The sequence below is a fragment of the Electrophorus electricus genome, chromosome 25 (genome assembly GCF_013358815.1).
Source record: "Electrophorus electricus isolate fEleEle1 chromosome 25, fEleEle1.pri, whole genome shotgun sequence".
In the NCBI taxonomy this organism is placed as follows: Eukaryota; Metazoa; Chordata; class Actinopteri; order Gymnotiformes; family Gymnotidae; genus Electrophorus; species Electrophorus electricus.
In genome coordinates this window covers 1,000,245-1,017,870 of record NC_049559.1, presented here as the reverse complement: position 1 = coordinate 1,017,870, position 17,626 = coordinate 1,000,245, and the positions used below count along the sequence as shown (strand labels likewise).

The following is a 17,626-nucleotide window of genomic DNA, read 5'->3' as shown; positions in this document are numbered from 1 at the left end:
GCTTTCACCTCTCTTACCAGTAGTAGGTGGCATGCATGTGCATAGCATATCTTCATGGACAACTAATGCCATTTGTAATCAATTCCTACCATTTATTTTCTGTATACAATGCCTTTGATGCAGGAAAAAGAATCACTTATGTTTGGTTTGGCCTTGTGATAAAACGTACTCTAACATTTTGTTTTCTTTAGATCCTGCTATGAAGAGCAGAGGTCATGACAGAGGCTTAGACTGTGGTAATCAAAAAAACCATGTCAGCAAGACAACTGGTGCCGATTTAGTAATCATCGTGTGGCTTGCACCATCGTCTGTTTCTTAATGGCCAGTGTAACGCACAGAGAGCAGTTTGATTGGATCTCATCCTAGGGATCCCAGTGGTAGTCTGTTTCCCTTCAGTGACTTCTCACGTTAATCAGCCTAAAGCTTGTCACCCGTTGATCAATGGCTGATTTGGTCAGAATGCTAAATACTTTGTGATGTTTGATCTTTTTAAGGTGTCTCATCAAAATGACCTTTGGTGTGGAAAATTGGATTCTGTCATTAAATTCCACGCACATACATCATCTCGGCCTTTAATATATCGCCTTGCCCGTTTCAGACTAGGTTTACTCAGTTCACATGGATCACTTAATTTGTTCATTTAGAAGCTAATTTTAAGAACTGTCTAAATATGACAAGTCAGTAGCGACCTGGTCTTCATGTTGTTTATAGAATGTTCTACTTCAGCAGAGCTATTACAAACACAGTCTGGTCACATGTTTAGCAGTGTTTCTCTTTGGAGTAGTCAGTAACGAGTGACCGTTGCGGCCCTCTCCTTCAGATGTTGATCTAGCAGTCAGGAAGCTTTGCCACTCCCAGCGGCTTCTGGAGCTTGGCCACAGAGCACAGATCAGGTGGACATGCAAATAAGGGTGACCTCAGAGCCTCGGGGTTGATACTGGGCAGGAGTGGGATGTCCCTACGGCTTTTGTCACTGTGTGTTCACGAGCCTACCCCAGTCTTACCGCACCTGGAGAGCTGGGATTGTTTGTTATTGACGACTTGCCTCATCACAGCCCTCTCGCAGTATTTAGTTTGACTAGCGCACGCGCACGACCGCAGACTGGAGAGGAGGGGAGATCTTTTGTCGGTGATGTCAAGCTAGAGCAGGGAGAGAGCCTGACTGAAAGCATGCTACGGAAGTTGGTGTGCAGAAAGCTCTGTGCCTGTAAGATGCTCTCCTCGCACCCTTCTCTCACGCCTTGGTTTTGGCTAATGTCATAGTTTGCTGCTCTTTGTGAAATGGCTCCTGGTGTCGGAACAGTTTTGTACTCGAGTGCTTTGATGTTGGTGGTCAGCTGAATATTTTATTTTATGAGAATCCAGATTGCTTTTAACATTTTAGGGTTGTTGTTTTTTTTTTTTAAACTACAGAACTAATTTCTCCTCTGGCTAAACCGCAGCTTGTCTGTAAATGGTGAACGGTGTTTTTAGCACCACGCTGATTAGCTGTTGTCTGTTCTCCGCAGATAAGAACTTTGATGATGAGGACTCTGTGGACGGTGGCCGGTCCTCGTCTTCCTCTTCCTCCAAGGGCTTCTCCAGCAGCAGCAGGCGAGGGGGGAACGTGGGCTCCATGAGACGCCCCAGCTCTGCTTCCGGGCCCCGGGCTCCAGGTAGGCCTCGCACCCTCTCGCTCGCCACAGCCTTGGCTGAACGGTCGTCTAGGGCTTGGAGTTACGGTCATGAGCCACTATGGTTTTGTGCGAGTTAATCCATCTGTTTGTGCAGTGGGTGATGCTTAAAAGATTCCTTAGTTCAGCATTCAGAGTGCAGTTGTACTTCCCTGGATTTGCGTTGAGGATATTTTGGGCTAGACATGAAGGGTTTGGTCAGAGGTCAGAATAAATAGGTGGTTTCTGACAAAAGAAAATGTCATCCAGTGTGAGCAGTGGTTAGGGGGGACCACCGTTTCTCTTCTGAACTGTGTGAACTTCCTGTTATGTCTATTGCCCATTATACCTCTTAGGAATGAAATTTTTAATCAAATCTGAAGTTTTAATTCTAGGTTCAAATTGAGCCGTAGAAAATATAAATAGACGTCAAGTGGGGCACTTGGCATGGTTCACTGTGGGAACAACTTAGTCCAAGCAACTCTCCAACAGGGAAGGAGGGGACCAGTGCAGGGGCTGTGGATGAGGAGGACTTCATCAAGGCTTTTGAAGATGTCCCTGCTGTGCAGGTATGGTTTGTGCAAATCGTTTTTTTTTTTTGTTTGTTTGTTTGTTTTTTCTCTCTTTTTATTGTTCTTGTTGTTTGTGGTGGACAGATCTACTCCAGTAGGGATTTGGAAGACTCCATGACTAAGATTCGCGAGGTGTTGCTGGACGACAAACACGACTGGGAGCACAGAGTAGCTGCAGTAAGTGATGCTGTCTGACGCACTTTGTTCTGCAGGTCTTGGCAGAGACACTTTTTAGGCGTGTCTGTGTTTGGGAGTGTTGCCGATGTTCCTTTTGTACTACAGATAAAGTTGTTGGCAGCAAAGTGTTTTGTTTCATTTTTCGCTAGCTGAAGAAGGTGCGATCGCTGATCCTGGCTGGAGCTGTGGAACACGAGGGTTTCCTTCAACAGCTCAGACTTATGGAAGCTGCCTTCAAGCAGTCTGCAAAGGACCTGCGGTCTCAGGTGGTCCGGGAGGCATGCGTCACCCTTGGGTACGAAGCCCAGCCTTACCAGTCAGGATTTGACACCTTGCAGTGTTTTTACTGATATTTTATTACCTTGAGCAATATGATAAAAAAAAAAGAATAAATCTTGAAGTTTTTGATATCTGAAGAAAAATAAGCCCATGTTGGATTCAGAAACGGTCATTTTTCAAAAATTGCTGTCAGCAGCTCTCATCTTCTGTAATGCATTCCATCATTTCTGTTCCTGTGCTTTTAAAAGTTTTGTCATATCAGACAAGTTTAATATTGAGACTTGTGTTGGGTCTCAAATTTATGAATTGCTGTGACGGCACATGTTCCGATGCAGGTCTGTAATTAATTTTAATCTTAATGTATTTCTAATGAGGTGAGACTGAACTGAGCAAAACGCAGAGTAGATTTACATTTAAAAGAGCGGTAGGGTAATGGATATGTAAACATGCTTCATGTTTTACTGCCATCCAAATGTCTGCCTGATGCATTTTAACGCAAACCTATACTCAGCCCACTTCTATTTATTTATTTATTTATTTTTCCTTTCGCTCTCCTGGACTGTTGATGGGCTCACCGGTGAGCCCCTGGACTGTTGATGGGCTCACCGGTGAGCCCCTGGACTGTTGATGGGCTCACCGGTGAGCTGTCTCTGTGCTACCTCAGGCACCTGTCCTCAGTGTTGGGTAACAGATTTGACCATGGAGCAGAGACCGTCATGCCCACATTGCTCAATCTCGTGCCCAACAGCGCGAAGATCATGGCCACGTCAGGAGTGGCTGCCATCCGTCTCATCTTACGGGTGAGTGAGTTCAAGTTCAAGTTCGGTTTATTCGTCACATACATAGTCATACACAGTATAACACGCAGTGAAATGGTGGATAACGCGCAGTGAAATGGTGGATAACGCGCAGTGAAATGGTGGATAACGCGCAGTGAAATGGTGGTGGACAGGTTGTGGTTTTTAAAGGTTTATGAAGAACCTCGCTTCAGAATAGTTGATGGTTTATGGTTTTTATTTTATCAGATTTTTCTCCTATCAGTCTTGGGTAAATTGCTAAACAGATTGCTAAACAGAGAAGCGCATTTTCAGGACAATCCAATATACTGTATGTTAAAAAATGTCCCATGAAGGATATGCCAACAGTTAATATTAGAAAACTCAGTTTAGTGAAATTACACTGTTTAATTCAGCACTTCTATGACAGGATAAAAGTAATAATATATTAAATTTATAGATGATGATAATTGCATGATCACTATTTCACACATGAATCATATTGAAAGTGAATACAAAGATCCCATAGATTTTCATATAAATAAATTTCAATTTAAAAAGCCCAAGATCATAAATGAGCCATAGTCAGATGGAAATATCGGGGGGGGTACCCCTTTGCCATGCAGCAGAACCTAAACAAAGAACTACAACCACGACCGTAAACCATTCCTGGTTCACCACCGGTGAGCGCCCTGCACCTCTGGGCTGATGGAGCTCTTTGTTCTTGTCTGCAGTGCACACACTATTCACGTCTCATCCCCATCATCACCAGTAACTGCACATCCAAGTCGGTGGCTGTTCGCAGGTGAGCCAGATGTACTTGTACATTCAGTAAAACATTTTCAGAATTAACCGATCTCTTCTGTTCAACATAGCTACTGGCTGTGGGGGGCTTTTTTTGGGTATATTTTTAAAAATGTAAAACCTTTCTTCTTCAGGCGCTGTTATGAATTTTTAGACTTGTTGCTACAAGAATGGCAGACAAATACATTAGAGAGGTGAGTTCAGAAAGACAATTAATTGTATAAATTATCCACATTGAGGCATTTAAGTTTTATTCAGGTTCTGCTCCAAGTGGCTGAAAACCCATCTGCTTCCTGTGTCTGTAGGTAACGTGCACCTTCATGTGTTTCTCACATGAGCCGCAGCTTATGTGACATTTAACTTTAGTCTGCGTTGCTTGTCTCGTCTTGGCTGAACGGGCGACTGATTATTCTTTTCGTGGGGTTTAATTGATGAGCCCGGAGTGAGTAGCGACCGTGCACCCATGCTGTTGCCATGGCGATGTTCCCCAGAACTCCTTTTATAAGGAGCGCCAGGCTCCACCTCTCTCCTTTCCCTTGGGACTGCCCTTGCTGTTTACTGGGAGTTGGGGATGGTGTGGTGCTGGAGCCAAGGGGTTTTTCAAAGACTTCGGGTTCCTGCTTGTTGATTTTTAAAAAAAATAAAAATAAATAAAATTAACTGTGGGATAGTGAGCAGACGCTGCCGTCAGCGGCGGTTGGCAGTGGCTTTGAGGCACACTTGACCATGTTTCCGTACTATCCCAGGCATATCGCCGTCCTCACCGAGACCATCAAGAAGGGGATCCATGATGCGGACTCAGAGGCCAGGTCCATAGCCAGAAAGTAAGTTTGAAAACCCAAAATAATTTTGTTGCATGTTAGAATTGTTAGTTAAGAGAAGTTCATTGGGCTGTTTCATTTCTTTTTTTGCTTAAAAAGCCATTTTTGAACGTGCACCTGCATTTCAGTATCGGTGAGCCACGAAGTTTGATGTTGACGCGCTGTGTGCAGGTGTTACTGGGGATTCCACGGTCACTACAGCCGAGAGGCGGAGCACCTGTTCCAGGCGCTGGAGTCGAGCTATCAGAAGGCTCTCCAGTCTCACCTGAAGAGTTCTGACAGTATAGTGTCGCTGCCTCAGTCCGATCGCTCCTCTTCCAGCTCACAGGAGAGCCTCAAGTGAGACGCACGCGCACGCGCACGCTCCCCGTAGCGCTCCGTGGAGATCGACGGGTGCATAGGCGGTGCATTCTTTGCGTGTTTGACATTAGGCTGGAGATGATGTTACTGTCCCCCCCTGACGCTTTTGCTGACAAGGACCCTTAATTAACTTGCTATTGCTGAAGTATACTGAACACAGCTTCAATCTTTTTAAAACGTAATTTTTCACTTTGATGCATCAGGGGGCCATTAGAGTGGCACTAATCTCTGTTTGCTCTTGCGTAATAGATTTGTCAGCCTCAGCAAAGGGAACGTGTGTCATGATTGATTGGTGTGTTTTCCAGTTTAATGATCCTTCGCTGAATATTAGGCAATGATCTCATCTCCACCATCCCAGCAGTTGCCTTATCTGTTTAGAGAGAGTGAGATCATTGATTTGCCCGCGTCATCCCTCGAATGCCGGTGTGACTGCTCTAGCGTTCTCACCCCCGGCTCTTCTCCAGAAGCAACTAAATTGGAGCACTAATCTCCATCACCATGACGGCTCTTTCCAAAACTAGTGAGCACGTTTGTCCCCAAACGCATGCAAAGCGGATATTGGTTTGGCCTCGTGTTTCCTTGATAGTTGATTATTGCAGATATTTTGGGAATTGTTGGCTCACATCACCGGTCTTTGGTTGAGAGGAGTCCTGCGTGGTTTTAGCAAGATTTCAGCTTTCAACACAAACTAGCGACTGCGTTGCCAGCGTCTGACTTCTGCTCCTTTTCCAGTTGAATCATTTGTGTCTCGTTGCCACAGCAGCCGTTTTTTGTTTGTTTGTTTGCGTTAACGTGTCCGTAAACGCCCCTCACGCTGCTGCGGGAAAGGCTCTCCGCTCCTCGTCTGTGCCGTCGGACTCCTTGTCCGCTCTCCCTCTCCCGGTGGTTTTGTGACTGAGTAAATCGTGGACATTTATCTGTGAGAAACGACTACGTTTAGACGCCTTTACGCAGCAAAGGTGGCTCAGCGGTTGCTTCAGTGGCAGTAGAGGTTCAGCCCAGGGCCTTCGCACCGAGTAGATGGAACCAGCTGCAACGTAGGAAAACGGTGCATTCAAGTTTTGCAAAGTAGGCTTGTCTTATGGCACAGAGTCGATGTCTGTCTCCCAGAGACCTTCACATTTCAATAAACAAACTAATTATTTGGGGGCATTTCCCTTGGTGCTGTTTTCATACAAATCTTTGAGGTTTTAGTTTAGCCAACACATTTTTGGTCTCTCTCTGTGGTGTGGTGGCTTATTTTAAAAAAGATTTTCTGGATGTGTGTCACCATGCTCATATTGATGTGTTGCCTGTGATGACGGCACAAAACGTAGCACGTCTTATGCATAATCTTGTCAGCTTTGAGTATAACGACTTCCTAGATTCATATATAATATGAGGAGATGATGAGCATATGAGTTTATGAAAAATAAATCGGTGGTAGGCTTGCATGTTAGGAGTCAATACTGGTGAAAAACGTTGTTGGCTTAATCAATTACAATAGGATAGCCAACAGCAAACATAACATCTTAAATTCTCACTATCCAGGTTGGCCAAGTTGCTTTTAAATTGCAACTGGAGAAAGATGGATTGTCGTAACATTTGAAGTGTTCTGTGCTGGCACCAGTATGCCATCTCCCGCTGCAGTGGTGCATGCTCAGAGACCACTTTGATACTACAGGGTGAGGTGGTTGGAGCTGTTGAGCTGTGACGGCTTTACGTCTTCAGGCTGGAGCGACTGACCTGTTTCTCTTGTTTCCGTAGTCGGCCCTTGTCGGTGAAGAGCGTCGTGGGAAGCGGCATGGCCAGAAGTAAGCACCTCGTGTTTAGCTGTTCATGCACATACCGTGCCATTTCTCTAAAAGTTTTGTCCGCAGGTTTTTGCAGGCGTCTGACTGGCCTCCTCTGTCTCTGCACCTCAGGTAAGGTGGTGAGTTCCAGAGCACCTTCAACCCCCGGCTCCCTCCAGCGCTCACGCAGCGACGTCGACGTGAACGCCGCCGCGAGCGCCAAGTCTCGCATGGCCTCTGTGCCCTCCCCTTCCCCGTTTGGCTCCGCCTCCGCCCTGCCCCCAGGGTCCTACGCCTCACTGGGTAAACCCTCCTGCACGCAGCACTCGGCTCTCGCCTCCAGGCACCCAGACGTCGCCCAGTCCCCATCTTTTTTTTTTTTTGTTTGTTTCCTCCACTCTCGTCCTTAATTAGGCGATTTTTAAATGAAAGACCCATAAAAACCACTGGCTTTTATGGCCCTGGCAGCCCATTAATGAATCTGATGGCCACCACAGATGCCATTAGGCTGTGCTCTGATGAGGAACAAATAAGTCACTGATGACTTGTGACTCGTCAGCCATGGTTTATGGCATTTTTATTATAAAAGTGAGGTCCTTGTCGCCGTGTCTGGTGGTCTTGGCGGAAGCCCGCCCCAAAAGTTTAGTTGACTTGTGAGCAGCTATTAATGGATTCCTGTGAATTCATTTTTGATGTCATTTGTAACAAACGTTGCAAAACTCGGAGTCTTGTCTTAGTGTCACTGCATTCGTAGCTACTCCGGCCGTTGCGTCGGTTAGTACGTTTCTTGTCTTGTCCTGTGGTGCTTTAATCCATGACAGGATACACAATCCTGCTTCCCTTCCTTACTTGCAGTTACAAACAGTTACCCCCCCCCCCACTTCCATGCAAATCCTGCCTCACACTCTACCTCCAGCCTAACTACCTCTAATCTCTGCCTCCTTTACCTCTCCTCCTCTTCACCCCACACTCCCCGCTTTTATTTTTGCCCCAAAGATGGTGCAGCTGGTAAAACCGAGGGTAAGATTTGTGTGTGTATTCGTGTGTATATGTGTATTGGTCTCAGCTCGGTCCTTTCCGAGGGCTGCAGACAGGGCTGTTCTTGTTGTCTTTCTTGTATGTTAACGGCAACTTGCGTGGTGGCCCTCCTTTTGCATGACTTGTTTGCATGATCTACCTAAATCTCCAACTCCACCCTCTTACAGAGACATAGCAGTGACTTTTAAAGGGTTAGTACCATTATGACCAGTTTTATCATGAGTAAGTACTGTTATTCCACATTTGCACCACATGCGCATCTTTTAAAGCTTACTTTTTTGCCCAAAGCATTTTAGTGTATTTTTATGGAATGGCCTTCATTGTCCATGTGCACTATGCGTAATTGCAGGGATAATTCGAGTGAGAAGGGCTTTTTTATTTTATTTTATTTTTAATTTAAAAAAAAAAAAGGTTCCCCCATGCAGTAATTCCTCATCCTTTCACAGGGCACTTGTGAGTTGATGCCATTACATGACGTGAAAGATAAAACATTTTAACATACAAAAGTCAGTGCTTTGTTTAGAATTTTTAACTACTTTTTATCACACTAGTAAAACACTTATGCAAATGCACGATTTCCAACATGACAAGGTGGTATTTTTTCTAAGCATGTCACCCACACTCCTATGGTTTCAGCGCAAACAACTTGAGAATCCTTTGTTTCTTGAGTGTTAATGACTCCCTTCTCCTGCTTTTTAAATGTCTGTCAAATAGATTACAGCCCTTTGTTCTCCATATTTTTGCTCTTCTGGTCCTCTTCTGTTCTTGTGCTCCATCTGCGTTTTTCTAACGCTGTGTTGGTCTGCCCATGTGATGCACAGGTCGTGTGAGGACAAGACGGCAGAGCTCTGGCAGTGCCGTGGGAGGTGCCACCACCGTGACGGACAGCCGTGGCCGGAGCAGAGCTAAAGTGGTCTCTCAGTCTCAGCGTAAGTGCATCCTCTCCGCAAACACATCTCCCAAGCAGCGACGGCAGACCGCATCGCTTATCCACAGGCCACCGTCACAAATATGTAGGAGGCACCATCTTCATGTCCAGAAATAGGGGTGTAACAGTGCACAGACGTCATTGTTTGGTTCACACCATGGTTTGGGCGTTACGGTTTGGCACATGTTTGGTAAAATAAAGGGTAAAAAGCAAAAAGGCTAGGTTTCTTTTCATTCATTTCAAACGGGCAGTAGTAGAAGATGGGTCCACTTAGTGTCGTATAGTCCCCCTCAGGTAGTTAGTACAACCTGTAGTGAACATGTACTTTGACATGTCATAGGACATCCAAAAACAAAAGGCAATAGTCACAATTGGCTACAAAACTGAAAAGCATTTCTTATATCATAAAAGTACAAAATAAATAGATTAATAACTAAATTTACCTTGTATATTAGGAGGCATGTTTGTTCCAGGCTATATTTAAACATTCAAAGCTTATGCCCAACCCTCACAAAGAAAAGACCTTTGCTAATTTGCTTATAGACGGACAGAAGATGCCGTCAACTAGCATCCTGCCAACTGGCACCTTTACTAAGTAAATTTAAAAAATAAGAAAGTCTGAACATTATTTTCCGGATTAGTGTGGTTCAGTAGTTGGACTCCTGTGGTTTGTTTTGTTTGTTTGTTTGTTTGTTTGTTTGTTTGTTTAATCCCTTCGCCAGCTCTGATCTTTGGCACATCTGGGTGATGTCAAAATGTGTGTTGGCTGATTTTGAACACACGGCCGATTTGAAAAAAGCAGGCGGACTTGTAGCTCCTGTGTGTCATTCGCACTTGCCATAGTGTGACTGACTCCGACAGACGCCAGTCCGCTTGAGCTAAGCTTAGCATGGCATGTTGTTAACTTGCTAATGGCTTCCAGTTTAAGGTTTCTGGGAGGAATTTGCACTTGTGAAATTTGCTTCTGCTTCACGTTCATCAGCCTTTGCACCTACGCTACTGCATATTACCCGTAAGACCGTGCGCACCGAACCGTAACAGATCGGGACACAAACACGTACCAGTACACCCCTACCAGCAAAGTTCTACGCCTGCAGTATGGCTCCTCCTACTGGTCAAATATATCCCCTCGCTGTTGGCTGTTTTCAGTAATCTCATAACACACTTTACGTGGAGAGTCTTTTTGTAACTGGCTACTTTTCACCTGTCCTACGGCTTGCCTGCATACACAAGGATCCAGATCAGCTAACCCCACTGGTGGTAAGCCCCCACGTTCACCCAAGCAAAGCTTCATCAGTGCCGCCTGAGCAGAACCCTGCATGAGCTCACCCAGTGCTTGTCTTTTTACATTGTGTAGCATGTGGAGTCCCAGTGTTTGTTCGGTTTCCCTTCATCGTGGTGGTTCCCTTATTACTGTTGATTATCACAATTCTTCCCCCCCTTCACGTTTTTTTAAGACTTATTTTTTTCCTGGGTTATTTATTTCATGCAAGTATTTTCATGGATCTGTGAACTGTATTTTGTGCTGAGATGTCATCTCCATACGGTGTTATAGGCGTTTTTCCAGCTCTGCTCTCAAACGCAGTAGCGTATGCATCATCCCCTAGTTGGGACAATGTATTGGCATTGTGTTTATGCAGTATGCACCTTTCCTGGACATGGGGACATGAGGCTGGTAGACATACACGGCTAAGAACAGCATGCTCATATGTAAAGATGGCAGTGCTGCTAGTCTGCAGCTCTGTGGAACAGTGTTTCTATTAAACCGCAGCATCCTCTCAGTGCTTTGAGCACGTTGTGCTTTCACTAATATAAGCTGTCATTTCTGGGCAGGCTTGATGTATTCCTTAGCAGTCCCAACTGTTGCTAACGCTCACCGTCGCACCCATTCCTTCCTTTTTAGCCGGCAGCCGTTCCAGCTCCCCCGGCAAGCTCCTGGGTCACGCGTACGGCAGAGTGCCGCGGGCCAAGGCCGCGGCTACGCCGGCAGAACCGCGGACCAGGGTCCCGAGGAGCCAGGGCTGCAGTCGAGAGACCAGCCCCAACAGACTGGGCCTAGGTAACAGCCCCGCCTCATAGCTTACAGCCCCCAGCAACCTCCACAGTGGCTCCACTCATATTTCTGCATCGGTCACACCCAGAGTATAATCAGATTTCTCTTACAGTGAGCGTGTTGGGTTGTTTTTTTTTGTTTTTTTTGTTTTTTTTTTCCATGTCTGAGGCTCATGTTGTCTGTTGTGACTTCAAATACTTCTGCAGCAATTCATACAGAAATTGTTGTTCAAAAGGGTTTACAACCATACAGCAGATCCTGGGTGAACTTCTAAACTTGTAAGCAACAGCAGTAACGATTCATGGCTGTGGTTTTGAAGGGTTCCTGTGTGTTTATGGTGTAGGCTATATTACAGTAAGCGGTGTGTTAAGAACACTCTGAACCAGTTGTACAGCGTGTAGCGTCATGACCTACTGCTGGGAAACCCCACGAGTACGGGGCTGTGGGATGCTTCCCTAAGCAGACGCATCTCGGCGTTCGGGTCAGCCTGCTGGTGTGGCTTCTGGTCCTGTTATTGTCTGTGTGACTCAGTGCCTTCTAATTGCTCCCTTGCTCTTGTGATTTTGATTTTGTCTGTAACTGAAGGATGGTAAAGATGACCAGCGAGCTCCTGATTTTGTCATCGGCATTGCCTCTGTGTGCTGACGTCATTCTGTCTGTCCATCCTTCCTCACAGTGTTGGGAAAGCTGCCTCTTTTAACATGTGACCAGCCACTATTACGCCTAGTCATGTCAGTTTCACACAGATTAATATGGGCACATTAAACGGTGCTTATATGTGAATGAATGTTTCTTTGTACTTTTGGAATTTGTCTTGAGCAGGGTATGTTGCGCAATTCCTCCTCTAGTTACTGCTGTCTAGAGTTTAGATTTTGATACTTCAGAGGCAAGCTGTGGGGTTTTTTTTGTTGTTGTCATTTGCTTCATGTTTAAAATGTTGACGTTCGCCTCTCGAGAGGCTGTTTTCACAGACTAACGCAGTCCATACTTTTTAGCCATTTTCTTTCAGCGTCTAACCTTTAAACGGTTAAACTCCACCACTCCGTCCCTAAGCCCTCGGCCCGTCCCCTCTGTGGCCACGCTAAAGGCCCCTTACCCGTGTCCTCTAACAGCATGTGTGGTAAAGCTCTTCTTCCTGCTACTTCTCCTCACCGCACGCTAGCCCGGAGCAGCCGCATTCCCCGGCCCAGCGCGAGTCAGGGGTGCAGCCGCGACACCAGTCGCGAGAGCAGCCGCGACACCAGCCCCGCTCGCGGCTTCGCTCCGCTGGGTGAGTAAACCGTACTGGGGACTGGTGGAGCATGCCTTCCCCCTCTCCTTCAGCACCTCTGAACCCCCCAGTACCCACGCACCCTCCTGGGCCTTCCCTGTGGAGCTTCCACCTTACCGGTCATACGATGCCCACCGCAAATCCCACACAGTGATCTCGGCTTCTGTCTCTTGCCTGCTCTGTTTTTGTTTTTGCGTGTATTCGTGTTCTAGGGTTCTACAATAATCCCTGCTACTATTTTCCTTTTAGAAGGACTGAAAATCTGAAAATCCCCCCCCCCCCGTTGCCTCTTTTAATAAACGTGTTTTAACGGCTCATTTACTACAGCCATGTGATTTTAATTTTCTAGAACTAGAGGGTTCTGGTCTTTCAGAGTGCAGTGGTGGATAGGCAGAGGTGAAAAGGCAGTGAACCTCATTGCGCTGCGTTTTCTCATCGCTGCTCGCTCTCGCAAGCGTGGCTTCTCGCGCGCCGCCTGACCGAGGTCGCGACCCTGCCACGCGTCCCCGGCCTGTAGTTTGGTAGCCGTTTGGGTGGCGAGGGAGTATGGGGGATGTCGTGTCTTCTGCCATGGGTGGCGCTCTGTTTGGGTTCTTCGTAGGGCACTAACCCTCCTTGGGGTGTCGACCCCACACGCTCTTCCTCTCCTCGCAGCCTCGCGACGCCACTCTCGCTCCACCAGCGCGCTGTCCTCGGCCGACCCCGTGGGCCAGTCAGGTGACCTGCATAGCACCTCCCTTGAATCAAAGCACCGGCATGCCTTCGTACTGTCCGCCTAGTGTTGCCTGCTTAGGCGCAAACTTGCACGCCTCAAATCATATCGTATCGCCTCTTTTAGGATCCGTTAATGTATGTTTAATTAGTCGGGGGAATACAGAGGGGTACATTTGAAGCATGTGATCTGAGGTGTGAAGTTTTTACTGTGTTGTTGTTGTGCCATGTTCATTTAGAAGTTGTGTTGCTTGTTCATTTGTATTACATGCTTGTGACTACTTCTGATTGGAGAATGAGTTTTATTTTCTACTCCATCTGTACAATTTCTTTTAAAGAGCCATGTTTGGTCCACATTGTGTTTTATTGGCTTGGTTTTCATCAGCAGCACATAGCAAATCATCATTAATTTGAGTTGTCTTGCGCCGTTTTTGTGCCATCTACTGTAATGCCTCTGACAATATTTTGATTGCTGTTGGAATGTCATTGGAATTGGTCTGTTTTGTGCTGTCGCGAGCCCTCAGGGCGTACAGGCCTAAAGTGCTACTGCCTATGAAATGTGGAAATACTGCCTGTCTCTGCTGGACGTCTGTTTGGGTTTTAGGGCTTCCTTTTCCCCGCCTTATTTGCTGGGTTCTTTTCATTGCCAATGATTGTTTGTGATTTTTGTTGGTGGATGGATGACGACGTCTTTCCAGCTTCTGTACATTCCTAGTGCAATTTTTTGTCCCCCGTGTCGTCAAACGCCGTCCTGGGGTTCACAGCGAGCTCCACTAGTCCTAACCCTTTCTTTCACCGTTCCTTAAAGTCGCCGACGCACGAGGTAAGTAGAGGCTGGTTTGCGCTCTGTGGGCGATCGTCCTAACCCGGCCTTTGTTCTTCTCACCCCCTGTCCTCAGATCGGTTCGGGCTTGTCCACCAGGCTCGCATCTCTGCCTCGGTCAACGCCATGAGAGTGCTGAACACAGGAACAGAGGTGGAGGCTGCCGTCGCCGACGCACTGGTAAGATCTGTGCCAAAGCTCCCAGCTTGACTGACGCGTGTTGATGCTTGTCTTGAAGGCTCTGTTCATAGATCACTGCATATTCCACTGGAATTCGCTTCCCCAGTAAAATCCACATCGGTTTTCCATTTCCCTCCGTTCTGTCTCCTGAATGACGCTTTTGCCTTCAGCGGTGTCCCCTTTGAAATGTTTGTCTCTTTGCTCTTTCTTTTTTGTCTGGGAATATCTTCAGCTGTTGGGAGACTCCAGGAATAAGGTAGTTGTTGATTTTTTTTTGACATCCTATGCACTAATCATATCATCTGTGTGTGAGAGAGGCCAGGCTGTAAGAGGTTTTCCATGTTCTCTTCATTTAAGATGGTTAACGTGCTCATCTCATTCATACAGTGTTCACCAACTCTATCTCCTGCAGTGTCAGCACAAGCGATTGGAAGTATTACATATTTATCCATGAAGTTACTATTGCTGAGATCCCATTAAGACCTCAAGTATTTTAGTTAAATTAAATATATTAAATGTCTTTAGTGAATCCATTACCATTAAAATATGATCCTGGTGTAGCATCTCATGGGTGAGACCTCCATACCCAGACAGGTTAAAAACAAGTTCTCATGTTAAGGTTTTGCTTTTCTTTCTTGCGTGGATATAATTGTTCCAGTCTTTTGTGAGACACCGTGTTCTATGCACTGCTGGGCTGTTGGAAATACAATACCTGGGTGACCTGCCCTTCAGCATTTAGCGTTATAAATATCTTACAATATCCCAGTCTTTAACATTATAGCCATAATGGTCTTAATGCTGCGAATGATCATTTATTGTGAAAACTTTCTGCATCATTTCCAAGTCCTGCATGGCTTCCCATGGCAAGATTAAAAAACATATATACGTGTAATAGTTATGCATGATGAAGCTTTTGAATAAATTCTCAGTCCTAACTCCACGAGGAGGCCGTACCATTTTACCCCCCACGCCGGTGTAACCTTTCCTGCTCCCTCAGCGCAAGCCCCCGAGGCGCCGCTACGAGTCTCCGGGCATGTACTCGGACGACGACGCCAACAGCGACGCCTCCAGCGCCTGCTCCGAGCGCTCGTATGGCTCGCGCAACGGTGCCACCCCGCACTACCTGCGGCAGACCGAGGATGTGGCGGAGGTGCTGAACCACTGCGCCAGCTCCAACTGGGCCGAGAGGAAGGAAGGGCTGCTGGGTCTACAGAATCTTCTCAAGAGCCAGCGTGTCCTCAGGTAGGCCGGAGACTCGCTGCCCTAAGGCATGGTGCAAGTGTTCAGCAGATAATCTCAAGCCTTGGGTTTAGTTTTTGCACACCAATTTAAAGCTACAGTCAATACTTTTACTCAATATTGCGTCTCACCCGTAAGTTGCGACAGTCGATAATTAAAGGTACGTCCTAGGGATTCCACTACCACGTTTTTATTCTTGTGTGGGGTTTTTGTATGACCTCAGTTGAATCCTGCTGCTTGCTCTAAATAGCTCTGGAAACAGCCTGTCAGAGCAGGCAGAACTATTTAAGATCTCTTTCTTGAAGACAGGCTCTGCAATCAGGTCCACTGTAGTGACTGGAATTAGCTGCTCATTTACTCATTTAATAAATCCCCCGTTTTGTACATCTGTTTCAGTCGAGTAGAGCTGAAGCGATTATGTGAGATCTTCACCAGGATGTTTGCAGATCCTCACAGCAAGGTAACAAGCAGGGACTTGGGTGTGCTGCCCTGGTGTTTACCAATTTTGCTAAAGGTCAAAGAAATGTCGTCTTTAAAGTTGTTTTTAAATGAATATAAACCAACTACATTTAACCGGCCTTGTGAACATTTGCAAATTTGTTTGTGCCCACTAATGGTGTGTTTTTTGTTATTTGCATGTTCTGCCTTGGTGTGGATATTAATAACAGAGAGTAAGTGAAGCTTGCATGGTTTCTCACTGTTTGTAAATGATTTGAAGGAGGGTACTCGTATCCTTCATCTCTCTCCTGTTCGCGGCCTAATGTTAACTATTTGTGTATACCATGTCTGGTCATGTTTTGAAAGTGCATTTGCTGCCTCAGGTGTTCAGCATGTTCCTGGAGACTCTGGTAGACTTTGTCACTGCTCACAGAGAGGACCTGCAAGACTGGCTTTTTGTCCTGCTAACTCAGCTCCTGAAGAAGATGGGTGCTGATCTCCTGGGCTCAGTTCAGGCTAAAGTCCAGAAGGCTTTGGATGTCACTCGGTTGGAATCTTCTCCCCTGCTTTTTATTTATACACCACGCCGTTCTGTTTGACGCTGTTCTTTCCATATGCATGTCAATATTGCCTTTCTGTTTTTGTAGGGAGTCTTTTCCATTCGACCAGCAATTTAACATTCTTATGAGATTCATTGTGGATCAAACCCAAACTCCCAACTTGAAGGTGAGCGTCCAGCTCTAATCCTGTGTTTATTACAGCATGTATTTATTTAGTGGGTGTTCATTGTTCAAGCTGTGCTCATTACATGTTGTTGTAACTGATAGGTGAAGGTGGCTATCCTGAAGTATATAGAGTCTTTGGCAAGGCAGATGGACCCTGCAGACTTTGTCAATTCCAGCGAGACCCGATTAGCTGTGTCCCGGATCATCACCTGGACCACAGAACCCAAAAGCTCTGATGTCAGAAAGGTACGCCTCCACAATCGAGGGCCACCTTTAGAATTTGTCTCTTTTTTTTGGATGCCCTAATGTCATAATATGGGTTCGAGCTTGTTCACTATAAGCAGTAGGGGGCACACATAACCAGAAGTCTGTTTTTATAGATCAGCCTCATCCTGGTTATGAACGATCCACAGATTTTCCCGTTATCGTCCTAAAGGCGTGAAGCTGCTTCTCAGGCGATAGGTTTTTCATGCGCTGTTCCGCTGTGTGCTCTGCCACTGTGGTCTAGACCCTTCATAATTGGGCGAGTGAGGAGTTATCAGGCAGGCCCAGCACTACAGCTCTTCTTCCTGGAGAGGCTAACCTGGAGGAAAGGTGTAAGCAGGTAGTGCCTTCCAACTGGACTTAACCACCGACCAGCACGCCACACCGGCCTCTAACCACCGCGAGAGTGACTCCTCCTAAAACATGCCTTCTCTGTCTCTAACATGCATACTACTGCCTCACACAAATGATTCCTGAACATCACAACCCTTGCACCTTGTGATCTGGAGGGAGGGGTGGATGGATGGTGTAATTTATCAGAATTTGACTGATCAGAATTAGAATTCTACTCTTTTGCAGTTTTGTTGTTCTTTCGGTAGCATACAGAACCAAAGGGCTCTGTCTTTCTCTTCTACCTAACACACTTTGTATGTTGTGAGAAAATAACAGCGATTTTGAAATGTGCATGCGCGTGTGTCACTGTTAGTGTTACGTAAGGTAAAGGTATCCAAGTTCTGTGCAACT

At 46.2% G+C, this 17,626-nt stretch overlaps 1 protein-coding gene across 10 annotated transcripts in view; it reads left to right on the top strand.

Annotated features, from left to right (window-relative positions):
* clasp1a (cytoplasmic linker associated protein 1a) overlaps positions 1-17,626 on the top strand; it is a 55,881-nt gene that overhangs the window by 24,704 nt on the left and 13,551 nt on the right. For 5 of the 10 annotated variants that reach the window (XM_035522775.1, XM_035522780.1, XM_035522774.1 and 2 more), the window contains 24 exons: positions 1,509-1,655; positions 2,145-2,221; positions 2,309-2,401; positions 2,551-2,696; positions 3,345-3,480; positions 4,191-4,261; positions 4,395-4,454; positions 5,007-5,084; positions 5,253-5,420; positions 7,188-7,234; positions 7,346-7,516; positions 8,210-8,233; positions 9,073-9,180; positions 10,413-10,439; positions 11,083-11,238; positions 14,113-14,216; positions 14,449-14,472; positions 15,214-15,458; positions 15,852-15,915; positions 16,124-16,126; positions 16,277-16,440; positions 16,541-16,619; positions 16,721-16,864; positions 17,127-17,222. In XM_035522775.1, coding sequence (XP_035378668.1) covers positions 1,509-1,655; positions 2,145-2,221; positions 2,309-2,401; positions 2,551-2,696; positions 3,345-3,480; positions 4,191-4,261; positions 4,395-4,454; positions 5,007-5,084; positions 5,253-5,420; positions 7,188-7,234; positions 7,346-7,516; positions 8,210-8,233; positions 9,073-9,180; positions 10,413-10,439; positions 11,083-11,238; positions 14,113-14,216; positions 14,449-14,472; positions 15,214-15,458; positions 15,852-15,915; positions 16,124-16,126; positions 16,277-16,440; positions 16,541-16,619; positions 16,721-16,864; positions 17,127-17,222 — 2,432 coding nt within the window. The remainder of the gene's footprint in view (positions 1-1,508; positions 1,656-2,144; positions 2,222-2,308; positions 2,402-2,550; positions 2,697-3,344; positions 3,481-4,190; positions 4,262-4,394; positions 4,455-5,006; positions 5,085-5,252; positions 5,421-7,187; positions 7,235-7,345; positions 7,517-8,209; positions 8,234-9,072; positions 9,181-10,412; positions 10,440-11,082; positions 11,239-14,112; positions 14,217-14,448; positions 14,473-15,213; positions 15,459-15,851; positions 15,916-16,123; positions 16,127-16,276; positions 16,441-16,540; positions 16,620-16,720; positions 16,865-17,126; positions 17,223-17,626) is intronic. The other 5 variants (XM_035522776.1, XM_035522778.1, XM_035522781.1 and 2 more) reach the window with 5 other exon arrangements.